We start from the raw sequence: 15,736 nt of genomic DNA, 5'->3' as shown, positions 1-15,736 counted from the left end.
ATGGTTACTTATTATGGACCAGAGGGAGTATCACATTCAAAATTAATTACGATCAATGTGAAAACGTAAATTCTCAACATCCAACATACTTAATCAATAGAAACAAGATCAGTTGTGTAGTCACAAAGCAACTCTAGAATATCCAATACATAACTGTTTCAATATATATAACTTACAAATTAACAAAAAGACACATATTGTACAAGTTTGGAGCTCACCAGGATAGCTAACATATACCAATTCAAATAAATACATAAAAGAATAATAAATATAGAAGTACTGTCTAATTAATACTAAAAATTTGTCAAATCTAGAAGTAACAAATAATTTTAATTTCTCTAAAACGAGTTTATGTCCTTTGTATCATGTGAATATTTTTTAGACTATCAAGTTAAGTTGACATACAACAAAATATAATTTTAATATCAAGATTGATATAGTAACCTGAAAAATAGAGTGATAACTAGTAAAAATAAAGTAACAACTTGTTAAAAGTTATAACCTACAAAATTATATTAATGATGTAAAAAAGAATTATGCCCTCACTGTATAACATAAATAAAGAAATAATTGACTAGTTTTTTTTTTAATTGCATAGTTATTATCGCAAAACAAAATTGAGAAAAGCCAATAAATTCTCTATGAATAAATTATAACAACTGATTGTCTGATTCCATCACATTACGACGTCATTATGTACACCGCATTACTATTTGTATTCTCTGATTTGAAATCAGTTAAAGAGTTGCACTAAAACTTTGAGCTATACTCATAGAGTCAGCATATGAATGCGGCCGAAACCGAATCGTAGGTGGGTAATTTACCCACCTACGCAGCTTAATTATGCGTTAAGACTAATTCTTCAAATACCCTTTTCGATTCTTTGGTTATAGAACAACTCTGAAGAGTTTACAGTGCAATTTTGATCATTTCTTGAGTTTATCAATGGCTGGCGTTTTAACAGGTCTAAGGCGTGTATATCTCATAATTTACAATTGGATTGTCTTTTTTGGATGGTAATTTGAATACCCTTTTGGAATTCTTGTTGGATTTCCACATTTTTTCGTTTTTTTTTTTTTGGGTGATGAATTTTGGGTTATTGATGTTCAGGTTTCAAGTGTTTTATTTTGGTGTGAAAACTCTGAAAGAATCTGGGCATGAACATGTCTATGATGCTGTTGAGAAGCCTCTGCTTTTTGCTCAAACTGCTGCCTTTTTGGAGGTAAGTTTGAGGCTACGTTTCTATTGTGATTATAGCACTAAGTAAGGTTGCTATTTATGTGGAATTGTAATGCAGGGATTGTCTGTGCGGGGACTAATAATGAAATGTATGTTATTCTTATTCCGGCATTTTATCCCCCGTAAAATAATACATAGATTAATGCATAACTTAGTTCACGTATTATTCAGTACCGCCAATCAAACACCGTGGGGCAATTATGTTTTCTTATGCGGCCAACCAAACACTGTGTTATCTTATGTGGGATTTTATGCTGGGATTGATTGTATTGAAACAGCCTCTTGCATTTCTGCAAGAGGCAAGGTTGCTTACATAAGACCCAATGTGGTCCGGCCTTTTACCGGGATGCCCTATTAATTGTTCCAATACAATCAACGCAACAAACCTTAAGAGGTATGATAATTATGGATGCAGGATAGAATGCTATGTTAGAATTAGAGGATGGCAATAGAAGATCCGTCTTATTGATTCAATTGACTAAATTTTAGAACAAGTTTTGGGAGTACAGCCTATTGTCCTGCTGAGTTAAAAAGTCACTAGTAATCCCAAATAAAAATTAAGTTATCTACATTTCAGAAGCCCTTTATAATATAAAGATAATCCTTTATTAAAAGAGAATGATGCCAAAATTCCAGGAACCAGCTAATTAGTCTTGAGAATTTTCGTGGTTCGATAAGGGAAGGAAGCTTCAAAGAAGAAGAGCCAGAATGTTATGGAGAAAATAGATAGAGAAAAGAACTAGTGTATTCTGTAACTGATTGGTTGTAAATGGGTTCAATTTCAAATACGAGTATTTATAAGCTCAGTTATCATGTAACTTCTCAAACTAACTTGGTAAACACTCTTTAGTTCACTAGCATTAGATAACTGCCTCTAATAGACCTTATGTCTGCTGCAGTCCTGCATTTCCATACATCTCGGCTAACTGCATTCTTCATTTTATTTTGCTGCATCAGAATTGAACTCATACCTCGAGATTTTGGCTCCTCAGCCTTAACCAGGCCAAAGACACTGGGAATCACATCCTTTGTGACCATAATTTCAAATAAAATATTTTTGTCAATTGGAGCTAGTATTGGTGTTTGGGAAAATCCATAACCAAGAGTCACTTGTGTATATTTGACACATAGTTGGGGTGGTAGTTCCATCATGTTCTCTTACAAGGATTTATTTTTTGGGGTAATGGAATTTGACGTGAATAAGTGTTGCAGGAAACAGTGAAATGTTTTCTTGACGACGATGATGATCTTGTTGTTGTTACTGTTGTATTATAATTATTGTTTATCACGAGATGCAAATGTTGAAAGAAGCCTAACATTTGATTGTGTTTCCCATATAAATTGCGGGCAGATACTTCATAGTCTAGTAGGTATGTTTACTTAATCTGAAGCCTTTTTTGTATTCTGTGTTTACGTAAAAGATTTTCTAATAAAATAACCCCTTTATCTTTTCCCTCATGGTCAAACAGGTTTGGTAAGATCTCCAATATCGGCAACTCTGCCACAGATAAGTTCAAGATTATATGTAACCTGGGGAATTTTGTGGAGTTTCCCCGAGGTTAGTATATTCCTTGGCTATTACTATGGCATTATGGAGCTTCTTTACTAATGACTGGCTTGCGGATTACAGATCCGGACTCATCTACTTGTTAGTTCTCTAGCGATTAGCTGGTCCATAACAGAGGTGAGCCTTGCTTATCCATACGCCATCAAATTGTGTCCATGTTTGAGATATCTCTTTGTAGTAACTTGAGATTTCAAGTTCTCAGACAAATAGTTCATGCAATAGCTTAAAAATCAATTCACCATTGGAAGAAGAAAACAAAATTAAATATCAGTTCTCTTACCTAGTATGTATGTTACAAGACTTTATTTCCTTTATTTGGGGGAGAAAAAGAATATTGGGCGACAGAAGGCTGATGGCAGTGCCAAGTGACAGTCGTTTCAATGTAGAACCTTTTTGTTCCATTTGCAGTTAAAGGTCAAAGAATCTTGCTCAAAATAGCAGAAAAGTATGTTCAAACTTTTATTTAGAGAATACATTTTTGAACAATCTCTTTACTCTCAACACAACACCTGTCTGTTCACTCTCTTCACAACCAAACATTCATGATGCAAATTATCTCACTTAAGGAAGAGTCTTACTCCATACTGTAAGCTTAGAATCCCATAGGGTTGACTTAAGCGTCATTATTACTTTATAATTTGTTAGAGCAATAAGAACAAATTTATGCTATTGTTTGATCACGTCGTAAAGTGATATTGTATCATTATTCTCCTCGTGCATCCCTTTCATTCCACTAACTTGTCTCCCCAACTGAGGGACAAATATGTTACTAAACATGCCAGTTCATGACTGTTTAACTGTTAATATTCATTGTGAAAATAATGTTTTGATATTGGTGCTAGTTCATGGTCAAAATAGTATTATTTATAGTGGTGTTATCCTCATACTCAACTTCAGATTATTCGATATTCATTTTTTGGTACAAAGGAGGCATTTGGTTCTGCACCTTCCTGGCTCTTGTGGCTAAGGTATAACCATTTAACTTTTGCCAGCATAAACTAGTGTGGATGATGTGTAACACATTGGATTTTAACCCATTTTGCCACCTTTATAATAATGGACAGATACCGTTTCTAGCGTGTTCGTAATAAGTCTGATTTTCTTGCTGCAGGTATAGTACCTTCTTGTTGTTGTACCCTACAGGCATCACAAGTGAAGTTGGTTTAATATATAATGCCCTGCCTTACATGAAGGTACAAAGATCCTCTTTTTCAAAAAAAAAAATCTTTTTCACTCATCAATGCGAATTAGATTAGCCATAGATAAGAGCATATATCTATCAATTTATCGAGCAAGCAATAATGAGAAAAATTTAAAGAGCTTCTTTCTATCTAATTAGTTGCTGAAGAGTTGATGAAGAGCTTTTCCTCCGTTGATATTTTCTATTTCGTCAATAAGTGACAAATGACACTTACACAAGTTTATGAAAAATGATGCTGGGTGATAGTACCAAACCACCAATTATGTTCTATGTAGAGATTTCTAATTGCAGAGCTGTAAGGGCAGCCCAGTGCACTAAGCTCCAGCTATGTACGGGGTCCGGGGAAGGGCCGGACCACAAGGGTATATTGTACGCAGCCTTACCCTGCATTTCTGCAAGAGACTGTTTCTACGGCTCGAACCCGTGACCTCCTGGTCACATGACATCAACTTTACCAGTTACGCCAAGGTTCCCCTTCTAATTGCAGAGTTTTATTGAACTTATATTGGAATTTGAAGTTTCTATTAGAAATACATACTTGTGACATTGTTTTACTTTCTCTAAGCCTTTCCAGAACACGTAAGGGCACATTTCGAGACCATTATGTGCTAAACTGATTAACATACCAAAATTTGTATTAGTTCTGTTCTTGCAAAGATGTATAGGACTAGTTTAGGCTAATCGTGGATGAGACACTTCTTGCACGTTATCGTGATGCTTGAAGTATTAAGTAGCTATCTTAGATATTCTTTTTAAAGTAAGAAACGGGACTTTGTGATATTCAGCGCTCGTTATGGCCCAAAGGTGCTCTCTGCTGACAATTCCGTCAATCTTAACTCAAGTTTATTGGGCAGTTTTGGTTGAATATTTGTTCCTTGTCTGTGCTTTTGATTTAGTTTGCATACTTGCTACATCTTCTGATCAAACTATTTTTCTAGGAATCTGGAAAGTATGCTGTTAGGATGCCGAACAAATGGAATTTCTCTTTCGGTTACTACTATGCAGCACTTGTTTGCCTTGCCATCTATGTTCCAGGCAAGAACCTTGTCATTTTTCTTACGACATATGTCGCTTTGTCTCTTTATTCGTCGAGTTTACTATATCTTTACAAAAAAAATATTAGGTTGTTAAAAGCTGTGAATTGATAAAATGATGTTGCGAAATGCAGGATGTCCTCACCTCTACAGATACATGCTTGGGCAGAGAAAGAAAGCACTCTCTAAATCAAAAAAGGAATAGGCTTTATTATTTGTCTAAATTCAGCTTCTTGGAATTCTATTTGGGCAGAAGTGATGTAATTTTTGATGTTTTTCTGATCCATTGGAAACTTTCCACCTATTTTTTCTGTTCCATTAGACTGTTCAGAATAACTAAAAATTATCAGAAACTTCAAAAATAAAGATCTCTTGATCATTTCTCAGAGTAAAGGGCTTATAATGTAAGTACAACAACAACAACGACCTAGTGAAATCTCACTAGTGGGGTTTGGGTAGGGTAGTGTGTACGCAGACCTTACCCCTACCCCGAGGGAGTAGAGAGGTGGTTTCCGAAAGACCTTCGACTCTTATAATGTAAGTAGAAGATTGAAATGTTCTCAACAAGTACTAAATTTAGAAAACTATAGTCCAGGTTATAATATATCAGATACTTCAATTAACAAAGAGGTCAGATTAAATATCAAAGTAAAGCATATATATATATATATATTAAGTATAGGGCTAGGTTTATTTTGCTCCTTCTATATACTCCATTTGTTTCAATTTATGTTAACTTATTACTATTTGGGATCAAATAACGTTTTCTTTTATTATGTTTTCTGTATTTTACCCCACGGTGTTGGATAAGACTGGGTATGTTGTTGTTGTTGTTGTCTGTATTTTAAATAGTTGACTATTGTGACTTACAACAGTTATTATTTAGTTTCTAAATAGTATATAATTTTTATTTCAAGAAGTTTGACAAATTTACATCGAAAGTTAGTCAGTTTGATCCTCATTTTTCGAAAAGGTTCACATAAAATGAAACGAAAGAAATATAACTCTATCAGTAAAAGAGATTTACATAAAACAAAAACGAAACGAATGAAAAACTTATTCTATATCGGCAGTAGCTGAAGAAACCATATTAACTGAAGTTCAATCTCTCTTTTTTCCTAAGTTCTTATTTTCTATTGAGTAAGTTTTCGAGTAAGCCTTGAATGAGCCCTCGAAAGCTTGATGCAAATAAATAAATTTTTGACATCAATTTCACTGCATTTTCTTTTCAAAATTTCTGTTAGGTTGGTAAAAGACGTGAAATGACAAAATGAATCTCAATATGACAAAGTAATTATTGGTGGAAATGACACCTCGTAGCCACTTTTAAGCACGATATTTAAAATATATCTACAATTTACAATATTTTAAAGATTAGTCAATTTCGCTCAAACTTTAAGACACAACGTCCTAGAGTTTAAACCTCAAAATTCAAACTTCAGGACATCGTGTCCTAAAGTTCGAAAATTGTATACAGAAATTCGACTCTTATGTCCTAAATTTTAAATTAGTTGTTCAGAAATTCATGACACTTAGTCCTGAATTTCAAATTAGCAGCTCAAAAATTTAGGACACTAAGTCCTGAATTTTCAAATTTAAGATACTTAATGGGCATTTAGACATGAGAATTGTAAAAGTCCAAAATAGGGGGAAAAATTTTTCAAGTAAAAATGGTATTTAAAATTTAGAATTGTGTTTGGACATGAATATAATTTTGGGTTGTTTTTTAAATTTTGTGAGTGGACATGAATATAATTTTGGGTTGTTTTTTAAATTTTGTGAGTGATTTGAGTGAAAATTTTGAAAAACAGCTTTTTGAAATTTTTTCAATTTTCGAAATTTTTCAAAATGTGTCTTCAGCGAAAATTAGAAATTTTATGAACAAACGCTGATTTCGGAAAAAGTGATTTTTTTTTTGGAAAAAAGAAAAAAAATTCTTATGTCCAAACGGGCTCTTAATCCTGAAATTTGGGTGAATTGACTAATCTTTAAATACATTATACGGACTTAAAAGTTACTATTGGTGCACTTCACCCTGATTATTGCTCTGGACTTAGCTACTGTTAGAAAAAGTAGACCTTCTGCTACTAAATTAAGTTAAAGTGGAGATTGAATTTAGCAAACTCATAACCATTTTAAACATAATTGTTATAATAATTCATGGCACAAAAGATGTGACTAACTTAAATAGCCAATAATTAAGACCTTACAATATTACAATTAGTTGCCAAGTTAATCATAGATTTTAATGCTAAGTTAGATACATATTATAATACAAGAAAAAGAGACGAATTACATAGGAAAACACCAACTTTCTATGCTTTCAAGAACCATTAGCCAAACATGAATCTGAAATTCTTGGGGTTAGCCTTTTACATTCCACCATATTAGTAGTTAACAGATACAAAAAATAGTCACATCTTTGCTTTTAATTGTAATCTGACTTTTGCTCTTCCCTTCAACCTGAGTAAGGCAGCCTGCCATATAAAAGAAAAAATAAAACCAGATGGAAGGTAAGAACAACTTAAAAACGACAAAAAGTTATGAATTCAAGATTCTGAATTCCTTAAAAATTATGGGGTTAATTTCTTTTTATAAGGGGGTGTTTACTACTTTTTTAAAAATGTTTTCCACATATATTTATGGTTTATGTTGGAATATGACAGATCCAATTAAACTTCCTCTTAACACTCTAAGGACCCGTTTAGTCATTAAAAAAATTCACTTTTTTCGGATTTTTTTAATATTTTTTTTCAAAGTCAATGTTTGGCATGAAAATTTCAAAACCAACTTAAAGTAAAAAAATTCATAATTTTCACTCCAAATCACTCACAAATTCAAAAATAACTCCAATTTATATTCATGTCCTTATACAATTCCAATTTCCAAATACCAAGATTTTTTTTTAAAACCTTTTTTCCAGAATTTCACATTTTTTATGTTCAAACGCCCACTAAATCTTGCCTCCGATGAATGAATGTGTGTCGGGTTTTTGACAAAATCAATGTATAAAAAGCCTATAGTAGACGTACAACCAAAATGCAAAAAAAGACAATAAGTAACATGTTATAGTAATTGATTAATTTATACCGATAATTAATAAAATCAGCTAGCTTATTTTTTCTTTCTCCTTTCCACAATCGCATCTTCCCAATAATATTTTAAGTATAACTTTATTGTTTTAATTTACTCTGTAATTTTTTAGATAAATTTTATTAAAAAGAAAAATGATAACGAGTGAGATAAGAAAAACTAACCCCAACTTGAGAGAAGTATCAGAACTGTCATCATCTTGAGGAGGAGGACCAGTAGAGTTACATGCATTAGTAACAGATTCAGATGATTGACCTTCCTCATTTATAAACCCATTTTCTGATTCAACTGCTATTAGTAATTCTGCTGCTGCTGCTGGGTTTTGGTATCCATTATTAGATATTTCCATCACCTTCACACACATTTAATTTATTAGCAAAAATTAATATATATACTTGGTTTCATGCTACGTTGCTCGAATTTTTCAAAAAAGTAATTGAACTTATATCAGATCCTCTAAGAATGCAATACTTAAGGAGGTTCTCTTCACGCGTGGGGCAAATCACAAAATCGTTATAATTACAGATTTGGCAGGAGGTATAGTTTCGCTCCTGGAACATAGGTTGCTCTCAGAGGTTTCTATAACGATACAAAATTACCGAAGAGTGCGAGCAACCTATCTTCCATGGGCGAAACTATCATTATAGTTACGGGTTCGGCAGAACCTAGTAACTTTAAAATTTAATATGTATACATAGTCTACCTAGAACCAAGTAAACAAAATGGATTATATATGATCCAGAACCCATATAAAAAATTTGAATCCGCTTCTACTTAATTAGTTGATTGAATTAACTCCAGAATTCAGTGGATTTGGAGTGGTCTCATCAGATTTTTCAGTGGCCATTATTAGAAAAAGCACGTGCATGTTTCTGTATTTAACTTATCTTTACGTTTTTACGATAAAAACGCAAATGCAGGTGTTTGAGAAAACAAACCTGTTGCTTCAATATTTCATTCTCTTCCATTAGTTGCATGCCCTGTGGTTTTTCACAATATCAGTACCTTTGACGAAAAACAAGTGAAATAATGAAAATTAAAGAGTTTTAACTTTCTATATAAACTTATAGTACATATAATATAAATGAATTTTTACACTATTACTGTCACTTAAATAATCCAACTTTTTTAGGGACATTCTATATAGACTTATAGTACATATAATATAAACGAATTTTTACACTATTACTGTCACTTAAATAATAACTACAAAGAATGTCCCTAAAAAAGTTGGATTATAGGTATATATACATTGACAAGTTCAACAAAAGTTGAAGTATGTAATTCAGTTCCAGACCTTTTGTTGAAGCTGGTTGATCTCTCTCATTATTTTATCACCCTGACAAATTAACAAAGCAAGTAGCACGTAAGATAACTAAAAAAAACCATGATCATCTGTATAATTCGACGGATTTAACTTATATACACAGACAGTTACGTGAATTTAGACTGACCTTTCTCTCTATGACGCGGGTCAATCCAGCTTCCAGAGACCTCTCCAACTGCTGTAACTCTTCAATACTTAATCCTTGGAGTTCTTCTCCCCTCATTTGCCTGTTAATTAGTAGAGGACACTAAATTTTTTGTGGATCAACTTTTCTTAGATGAAAATGCCAAGTATTATATAGAGAAGTCCGAATTAATACCTTAATCGATGACTTTTCTCAGATATTTCCTTGCTTAGTTTGGAGTAATTGCTGTTCTCTACTAGCTGCAAACAATACATTCACTCTTTAAGAAGAGAAGAAAGAGCAATTTGGTACACAAAGTATCCCGCATTCACGCAGGTTCCGGAAAAGGCCATAGCCTAAGGGGTGTAATGTGGACAACCTACCATAATGCAAATATTAGCAGTTGCTTCTACGATTCAAACAGACAACTTTACTAATATTGCTCTAAGGCTTCCCTTCTCACTCTTTAAGAAACCATTTAATAAAATGCTTGCTAGAATATATGTTGCTCGAACTCTCCGAAAATATTGCAGGACGCGTCTGATCCTCCAAAAATAATGTATTTTTGGAGGATGCGACACGGATGCTGCATCATTTTGGAGAGTTCGTGCAACATAAGCTATAATGGACAAAGAAACTTACTTGCAGCTCAAGTGATGGTTGGTCCAATTTTTCCAAATTCTTTGAATGCAAATCACGCCTCTCAAGAATTTCCTTCATGCTTTTCGAAACAAAAGAAATTATAAGATTTCATCAGATTGCGACCAAAGTAAAAATAGTATAATCATATGATAAATTCCCTGAATGCTGAATAGGACATAGGGAACCACAATTAGGTTGTGATTGAGGCGTAGTTGATTAATCCAAGACATAAATGAGTTAACCGCATGTGAGGTTGTGACTTCATAATACGGCTCAAAAATATTATAAGTTACATTTTAAATTAATAATATATATACATATTAAATGAATTTCTTAAGACAAAGTATAAAATTTGATGCAAAGTTACTGGATTTGATCGAAATTGTATCTTACGTCTTACGCACTAGCTCCGCCCCTGATCTAGACCCTAAATCAATTTTCAGTTATATGTAAAGATTGAATTTAATATAAAGAATGCACGCAAACAATAATCAAGTTGTATAATGTTCCAACTCTTCTTAATTTCGTATTCCTCTAATAATGATACATTATAGTAGTAAGTTTCTCTTTTCTTATTTTTCACAATTTCATAAAGTTAACCACAATATCTAATATCTATATTGCATAACATTACCCCAACTGGTCGTAGTTATGATATTAAACACGTACGAGTAGCTTCAAGAAAAAATCAAGCCTCACAGCAAAATGAAGTCCTACCCGTAATCGTACGTAGAACGTGAAATAAAGCTACAACTTATTGAAGTCTACAATAGTAAATTCTGGATTTATAATGCTCTAACAAGTGAACTTTATTAGAAGTAACTTATAGTAGAGATTACCACTTCAGCTAACTAGTTAACTTGGGGGTTGTTTGATTAACATACAAGGTTTTACTAGCTACTTCTATAGTCGGTTTGGTTTGTTTTTTCCAGTTATTTTTTGATTGAAATCATAACCAAATCAAACCAAACTAAACCAAATTTGGTCGATTTTTTAAATTCAAAACCAAAACTAAACTAAACCAAACCAAAAGAGTATCGTTTTATTTTTATCAATTTAATTAGTTTGGTTTTTCGAGTTTTTACGAACACCCCTACTCTACATTAACATCCTAGACTTCAACACACCACCTTTTATCATGGTGAGGCAACCATTCTAGTAAAGACTTGCTAAGCTATATCTAAATTTCATACATTTTTTGCTAGGTATTACTAGAGGTTTTTTATTTTTTATAATCGAGAATCTCTGAGAGTTAATGAGTTTGTCCCTTCTTCATTTAAATACCAAGTTTTTGTTTGTAACACAAATTAAATTTGTCTAGAGTTACAATCAATTGCATGTTTCCATAAGGTTTAATATATAAACTATAGAATAACCTCAAAGTCAAAGAAAATAGCAACCAAAATAGGAAAGTAAAAGGTAAATAGACTTGCATCATATAGTAGCTATGGGAACCAAGAGCTCATCAAATTTGCTCCTTTTTGCCAATACCTTACTATAATCCAAATGGCAAAGCATAATATTCCTAAAATATGCTTTTTTATTTATCCGAGAGAAAAGAGGTTTGTCCTATTCACCATAAATAGTTTAGTATATGATAAGCTTATTTTATATTTAGACAAGATATTGCCTTTCTGAAACAGATAAGATATGGTGGCCCTTTCGAAAACAAGATCCAGGTTTTATTCGTTTTTGCTTATAGCCCACTGCAAGTTGAGTTACTAAAAATAAAATTATCACATACCTCTCAACTACTCACTACTTACTACATCACTCATTTTGTGTTTATGTTTGTGTTTATGTTTGAGTGTGAGTTATAATTTATTTTATTTTCTTTTTATCTTCATTATTTTATTTTCTTCCTCGTTTCAATTTATTTGAACTTATTTACTTTCATTTTTAGTCTGTGCCAAACAAAAATGACTTATTTTTATATTTGAAAATTATTTAGCTTTATGCAATAATTTATAGACATGCATAATATATATGTCTCATTTCACGCCACAAATTTAAAAGTCTTTCTTTTTTTCTCCAAGTTATGTGCCGGCCAAATAGATTCAAACGAATGGAGTAATATTTATTGGTCCTTGTCCTTTGGTATTTTTCTGAAGAAACTTCCAATATTCCTATCTTATTAGACAAAAATCTCAGATTTTCCATTAATTATAAGCTCAAAAAAGAGTCAATAGCACTAAATGAAAGTTTCTTGAGGTGGATTCTTTTTGGCTAGCTGATAATATTGAAAGGATTTAAGTTATGTGCATTATCAATGTAAATATGTAATTTAATAAAAATGGTAACTAAACTGTTGTCACATATTAAACTTATATTATCGAAATATATAAGTTAAATCATAATTCTTGGAGCTATGTTCTGATCAATGATATATTCCTTTCAGTCCATTAAGCATAACTAAAGACACTCTTTTGAAATCCCAACAAAATGTTTCATTCTTTCACCAAATAAAGTAAAAGAAATCCTATTTTATTCAACGAAAAAATAATCTTTTCCCTTTATTATTAGCTCAAAAAAGAGCCAATAGCACAAAATGGGAAGTTTCTTGAGGTGGGTTTCTTAGCTAGTTGATAATATTTCAAAAGAGTTTAAATTTTGTGCAGATCGAGTAAAAAACATTTTCACAATTGGTCACTTATAAGCTTTGATTAACATTAATATATTACTTTGAAATCCCAACACAGTTTCATTCTTTCACCAAATTAAGTTTTAAAAAAAAATAAAGCAAAAGATATATATACCCGGAGCTTGAATACTCAAAGAGTTTTCCAGTAGATGAGAAAATAATGAGAGCAACATCAGCATCACAAAGAACAGAAAGTTCTTCAGCTTTCTTAAAAAGCCCTCTTCTTCTCTTTGAGAAAGTTACTTGCCTTGCTGTTGAGTTATCAATTTTCTTGATCTGAATTTTCTCTCTAGCCATAGTTGTTAATTATTGCTATTCTTGGTTTTCTTTCCAAAAATAGACAGAAAGAGAGTCAAGAGAGAGGGAATTAAGAGGGAACACAGAATAAACCAGAATACAAAGAAAGATGTTTGTGGGTAAGAAGTCTATATGTGGGAGTTGTGAGTTGTGACCTAAATTATAGAGGGGGATGAGAGATGGACAAGGCTTTCTAATTATAGAGATTGTGTATAGAAAAAGTTGGACACCTTATTTTGAAATGTGTTTTTGAAAAAAAATAATGATTTTTGGAGAGAATAGTTTGTGATTGACTAATTCATCTCAAAAGTACTTTTGAGCAATAATTTATGTTTGATCAAACTTTTCATAAAGTGCTTTTAAGTATCAAATTACGAAAATTAATTAATTTAAGTAAAATATGAAAATAAAATTTAAAATTACTTAATTCTTTTAATATAAGTTAAATATATTAAAAATCATTCAACAAATATAAAATCATTCACCCCTAAAGTTACTATATATTAGAAAGCTATCCTAAAAATAATAAGAAATATTTATACATTAATATCCTAAATATTAGGTGTAACGGCTATTTTGGTATATACTATATTTTGTTAAGGGTATTTTTGGTAAAAAAAAAAGTTAAAACTGCTTCTGCTTCTGTTTTGGGGAAGAAACTATTTTTTTCTGCTTAATGCTTCTGCTTCTTCCCAAAAGCATTTTTTTTCCCAAAAAAACTTGGCCAAACACCTCAAGTTAGGGTAAAAAATGCTTTTGAGAAGAAAAAAAAAGTATTTTTGGCCTCTTGAAAAGCTTGGTCAAACAGGCTATTAATCTATATATACACTGGCAGTGTAAAATAATCTATTTTATTTTTAAAATTATTAATCTCATTTTTTTATAAAACGAACGTAATCTGTAATCGCCTTTTAGATAACCTGATTGTATGTTAATATTTTCTTACACTATCACTATGTAGAATTAAAACTCATTTTCTACGAGTCAAACTTCTATATATACTAACAGCATTATCAAATTAACTAAAAGATAATTGTATATAACCATTCATAAAAATAAAATTAAGTAACAAGTTTTTAATAAAAAAAAAAAGACAAATTACTTAGGGGGGAACTAAAGCTTTTGAGAAAGCTGGCAGTATGTTTTTTGCCAAAATTAAGAGGGAGTAAGAGAACAAAAACCCTAGAGAGAGATCAGAAGCTTTGGATATAGCAAAAACAGTCCTTATTTGGCCATTGATTTTGGTATTTCAGTTCCAGGTAATGAGAGAGAAGAAAAAGAAATTAGGAAAGATAGGGATAGGCTGTAAAGAATTAAATGCTTTTTTTAACTTAGTCTGTTTTGTCAGGGTGTTTGGTTGGGTCATTGGTTATAGTGCTTTGGGTTTATGGTTTGTTTTTTGGAAACTTAAAAAAGAACTGTTGGGGGAAAAGAGTCACCAATCAATGAAAAAATATTAGCATATCAAATTATTTTGAGAAGTGCTTTTTTAAAAAATTACTTTTGAAAAGAAAAAGTTTGTATTTGACTAATCACTCTAAAAAGTACTTTTGAACAATAATTTGTATTTGGCCAATCTTTTCAAAAAGTATTTTTAAGTATCAAATTACGAATAAGGACATGAATAGATTTATTTAATAGTTAATATTATAAATAAATAAATAATCTTAAAAATTTATTATTACAAACAATAATTAAATCTTTTTATTTTATTTAAGTAAAATATGAAAATAAAATTTAAAAGTACTTAATTCTTTTAATATAAGTTAAATGTATTAAAAATTATTCAACAAATATAAAAGCATCCACCCCTAAAGTCACTATATATTTAGAAACATATCCTAAAAATAAATAAGAAATATTTATACATTAATATCCTAAGTATTAGGTTTAACGGTTATTTTAGTATATACTATATTTTGTTAAGGATATTTTTTGTAAGAAGAAAAGTTAAAATTGCTTCTGTTTCTGCTTTTGGAAAGAAACTACTTTTTTTTACTTCTGAGAAACTATTTCTGCTTCTTTCCAAAAGCACTTTTTTCCACAAAAAAATCTTGGCCAAACAACTCAAATTAGGAGAAAAAAGTGCTTTTGAGAAAGAAAAAAAAATATTTTTGGCCTCTTAAAAAGCTTGGCCAAACAGGCTATATGTCTTATTGATTTTGATGATCTCAAAATGATTCATGTTTTACTAATTCAAGAAATATTAAAGTGTTTTGAAGGATAATACTCCCTCCTGTCCATTTTAATTATTTATTTTGGTTGTTTTCACACATATTAAGAAATTTATCTTTTAGTACTAATTAACAATAAAATTTAATATTATTAACCTTAGTTTGTTCATTGAAAATACAACAATTACTCCTAGTTTCTTTACTCCTAGGGTAACTTTGGAAAAAAATACTTTTTCTTGATATCTAACAAAATTAAATATTGTGGGCCACAAAAAAGACCAAAATATCAATTAAAATGTACCGGAAAGAATAATAGGATAATTTGTAATAACATGTTAGTGACAAAATAAAAAATGACAGCTTGATTTATAAATTATCCTGAATTTACGAAGAGTTT

General features: G+C 31.2%; 2 protein-coding genes across 2 annotated transcripts; one reads left to right on the top strand and one right to left on the bottom strand.

The window, feature by feature from the left end:
• The first annotated feature begins 737 nt into the window (after positions 1–737).
• Positions 738–5,420, top strand: LOC104114910 (very-long-chain (3R)-3-hydroxyacyl-CoA dehydratase PASTICCINO 2A-like). Its single transcript, XM_009625456.4, has 9 exons — positions 738–1,016; positions 1,111–1,222; positions 2,591–2,609; positions 2,709–2,797; positions 2,870–2,923; positions 3,704–3,774; positions 3,918–3,999; positions 4,946–5,042; positions 5,176–5,420. The coding sequence occupies exons 1-9, from the start codon at positions 946–948 to the stop codon at positions 5,244–5,246; spliced, it is 666 nt and encodes a 221-aa protein (XP_009623751.1). The 5' UTR covers positions 738–945; the 3' UTR covers positions 5,247–5,420.
• Positions 5,421–7,253: 1,833 nt separating this feature from the next.
• LOC104114909 (MADS-box protein JOINTLESS) lies at positions 7,254–13,315 on the bottom strand. Its single transcript, XM_009625455.4, has 8 exons — positions 12,984–13,315; positions 10,228–10,306; positions 9,781–9,845; positions 9,589–9,688; positions 9,432–9,473; positions 9,073–9,114; positions 8,299–8,486; positions 7,254–7,518 (listed from the first exon to the last, which is right to left on the bottom strand). Exons 1-8 carry the CDS (start codon positions 13,163–13,165, stop codon positions 7,500–7,502), a joined length of 717 nt encoding a protein of 238 aa, XP_009623750.1. The 5' UTR covers positions 13,166–13,315; the 3' UTR covers positions 7,254–7,499.
• Between the last annotated feature and the right edge of the window lie 2,421 nt (positions 13,316–15,736).

The sequence above is a fragment of the Nicotiana tomentosiformis genome, chromosome 5 (genome assembly GCF_000390325.3).
Source record: "Nicotiana tomentosiformis chromosome 5, ASM39032v3, whole genome shotgun sequence".
NCBI classification, from domain to species: domain Eukaryota; kingdom Viridiplantae; phylum Streptophyta; class Magnoliopsida; order Solanales; family Solanaceae; genus Nicotiana; species Nicotiana tomentosiformis.
Note: the sequence above shows the minus strand (reverse complement) of the source record. Positions and strands in the feature narration are given on the sequence as shown.

Bases quoted from the DNA above. Each gene is read 5' to 3' on its own strand.
- LOC104114909 (XM_009625455.4), bottom strand. From the start codon at position 13,165: ATGGCTAGAGAGAAAATTCAGATCAAGAAAATTGATAACTCAACAGCA. The intron at 9,115-9,431 runs GTCTGGAACTGA...GAAAAACCACAG, and splicing joins TCAACCAGCTTCAACAAAAG to GGCATGCAACTAATGGAAGA. The intron at 8,487-9,072 runs GTTTGTTTTCTC...ATGTGTGTGAAG, and splicing joins ATGAAATATTGAAGCAACAG to GTGATGGAAATATCTAATAA.
- LOC104114910 (XM_009625456.4), top strand. From the start codon at position 946: ATGGCTGGCGTTTTAACAGGTCTAAGGCGTGTATATCTCATAATTTAC. The intron at 1,017-1,110 runs GTAATTTGAATA...ATTGATGTTCAG, and splicing joins TGGATTGTCTTTTTTGGATG to GTTTCAAGTGTTTTATTTTG. The intron at 4,000-4,945 runs GTACAAAGATCC...CTATTTTTCTAG, and splicing joins ATGCCCTGCCTTACATGAAG to GAATCTGGAAAGTATGCTGT.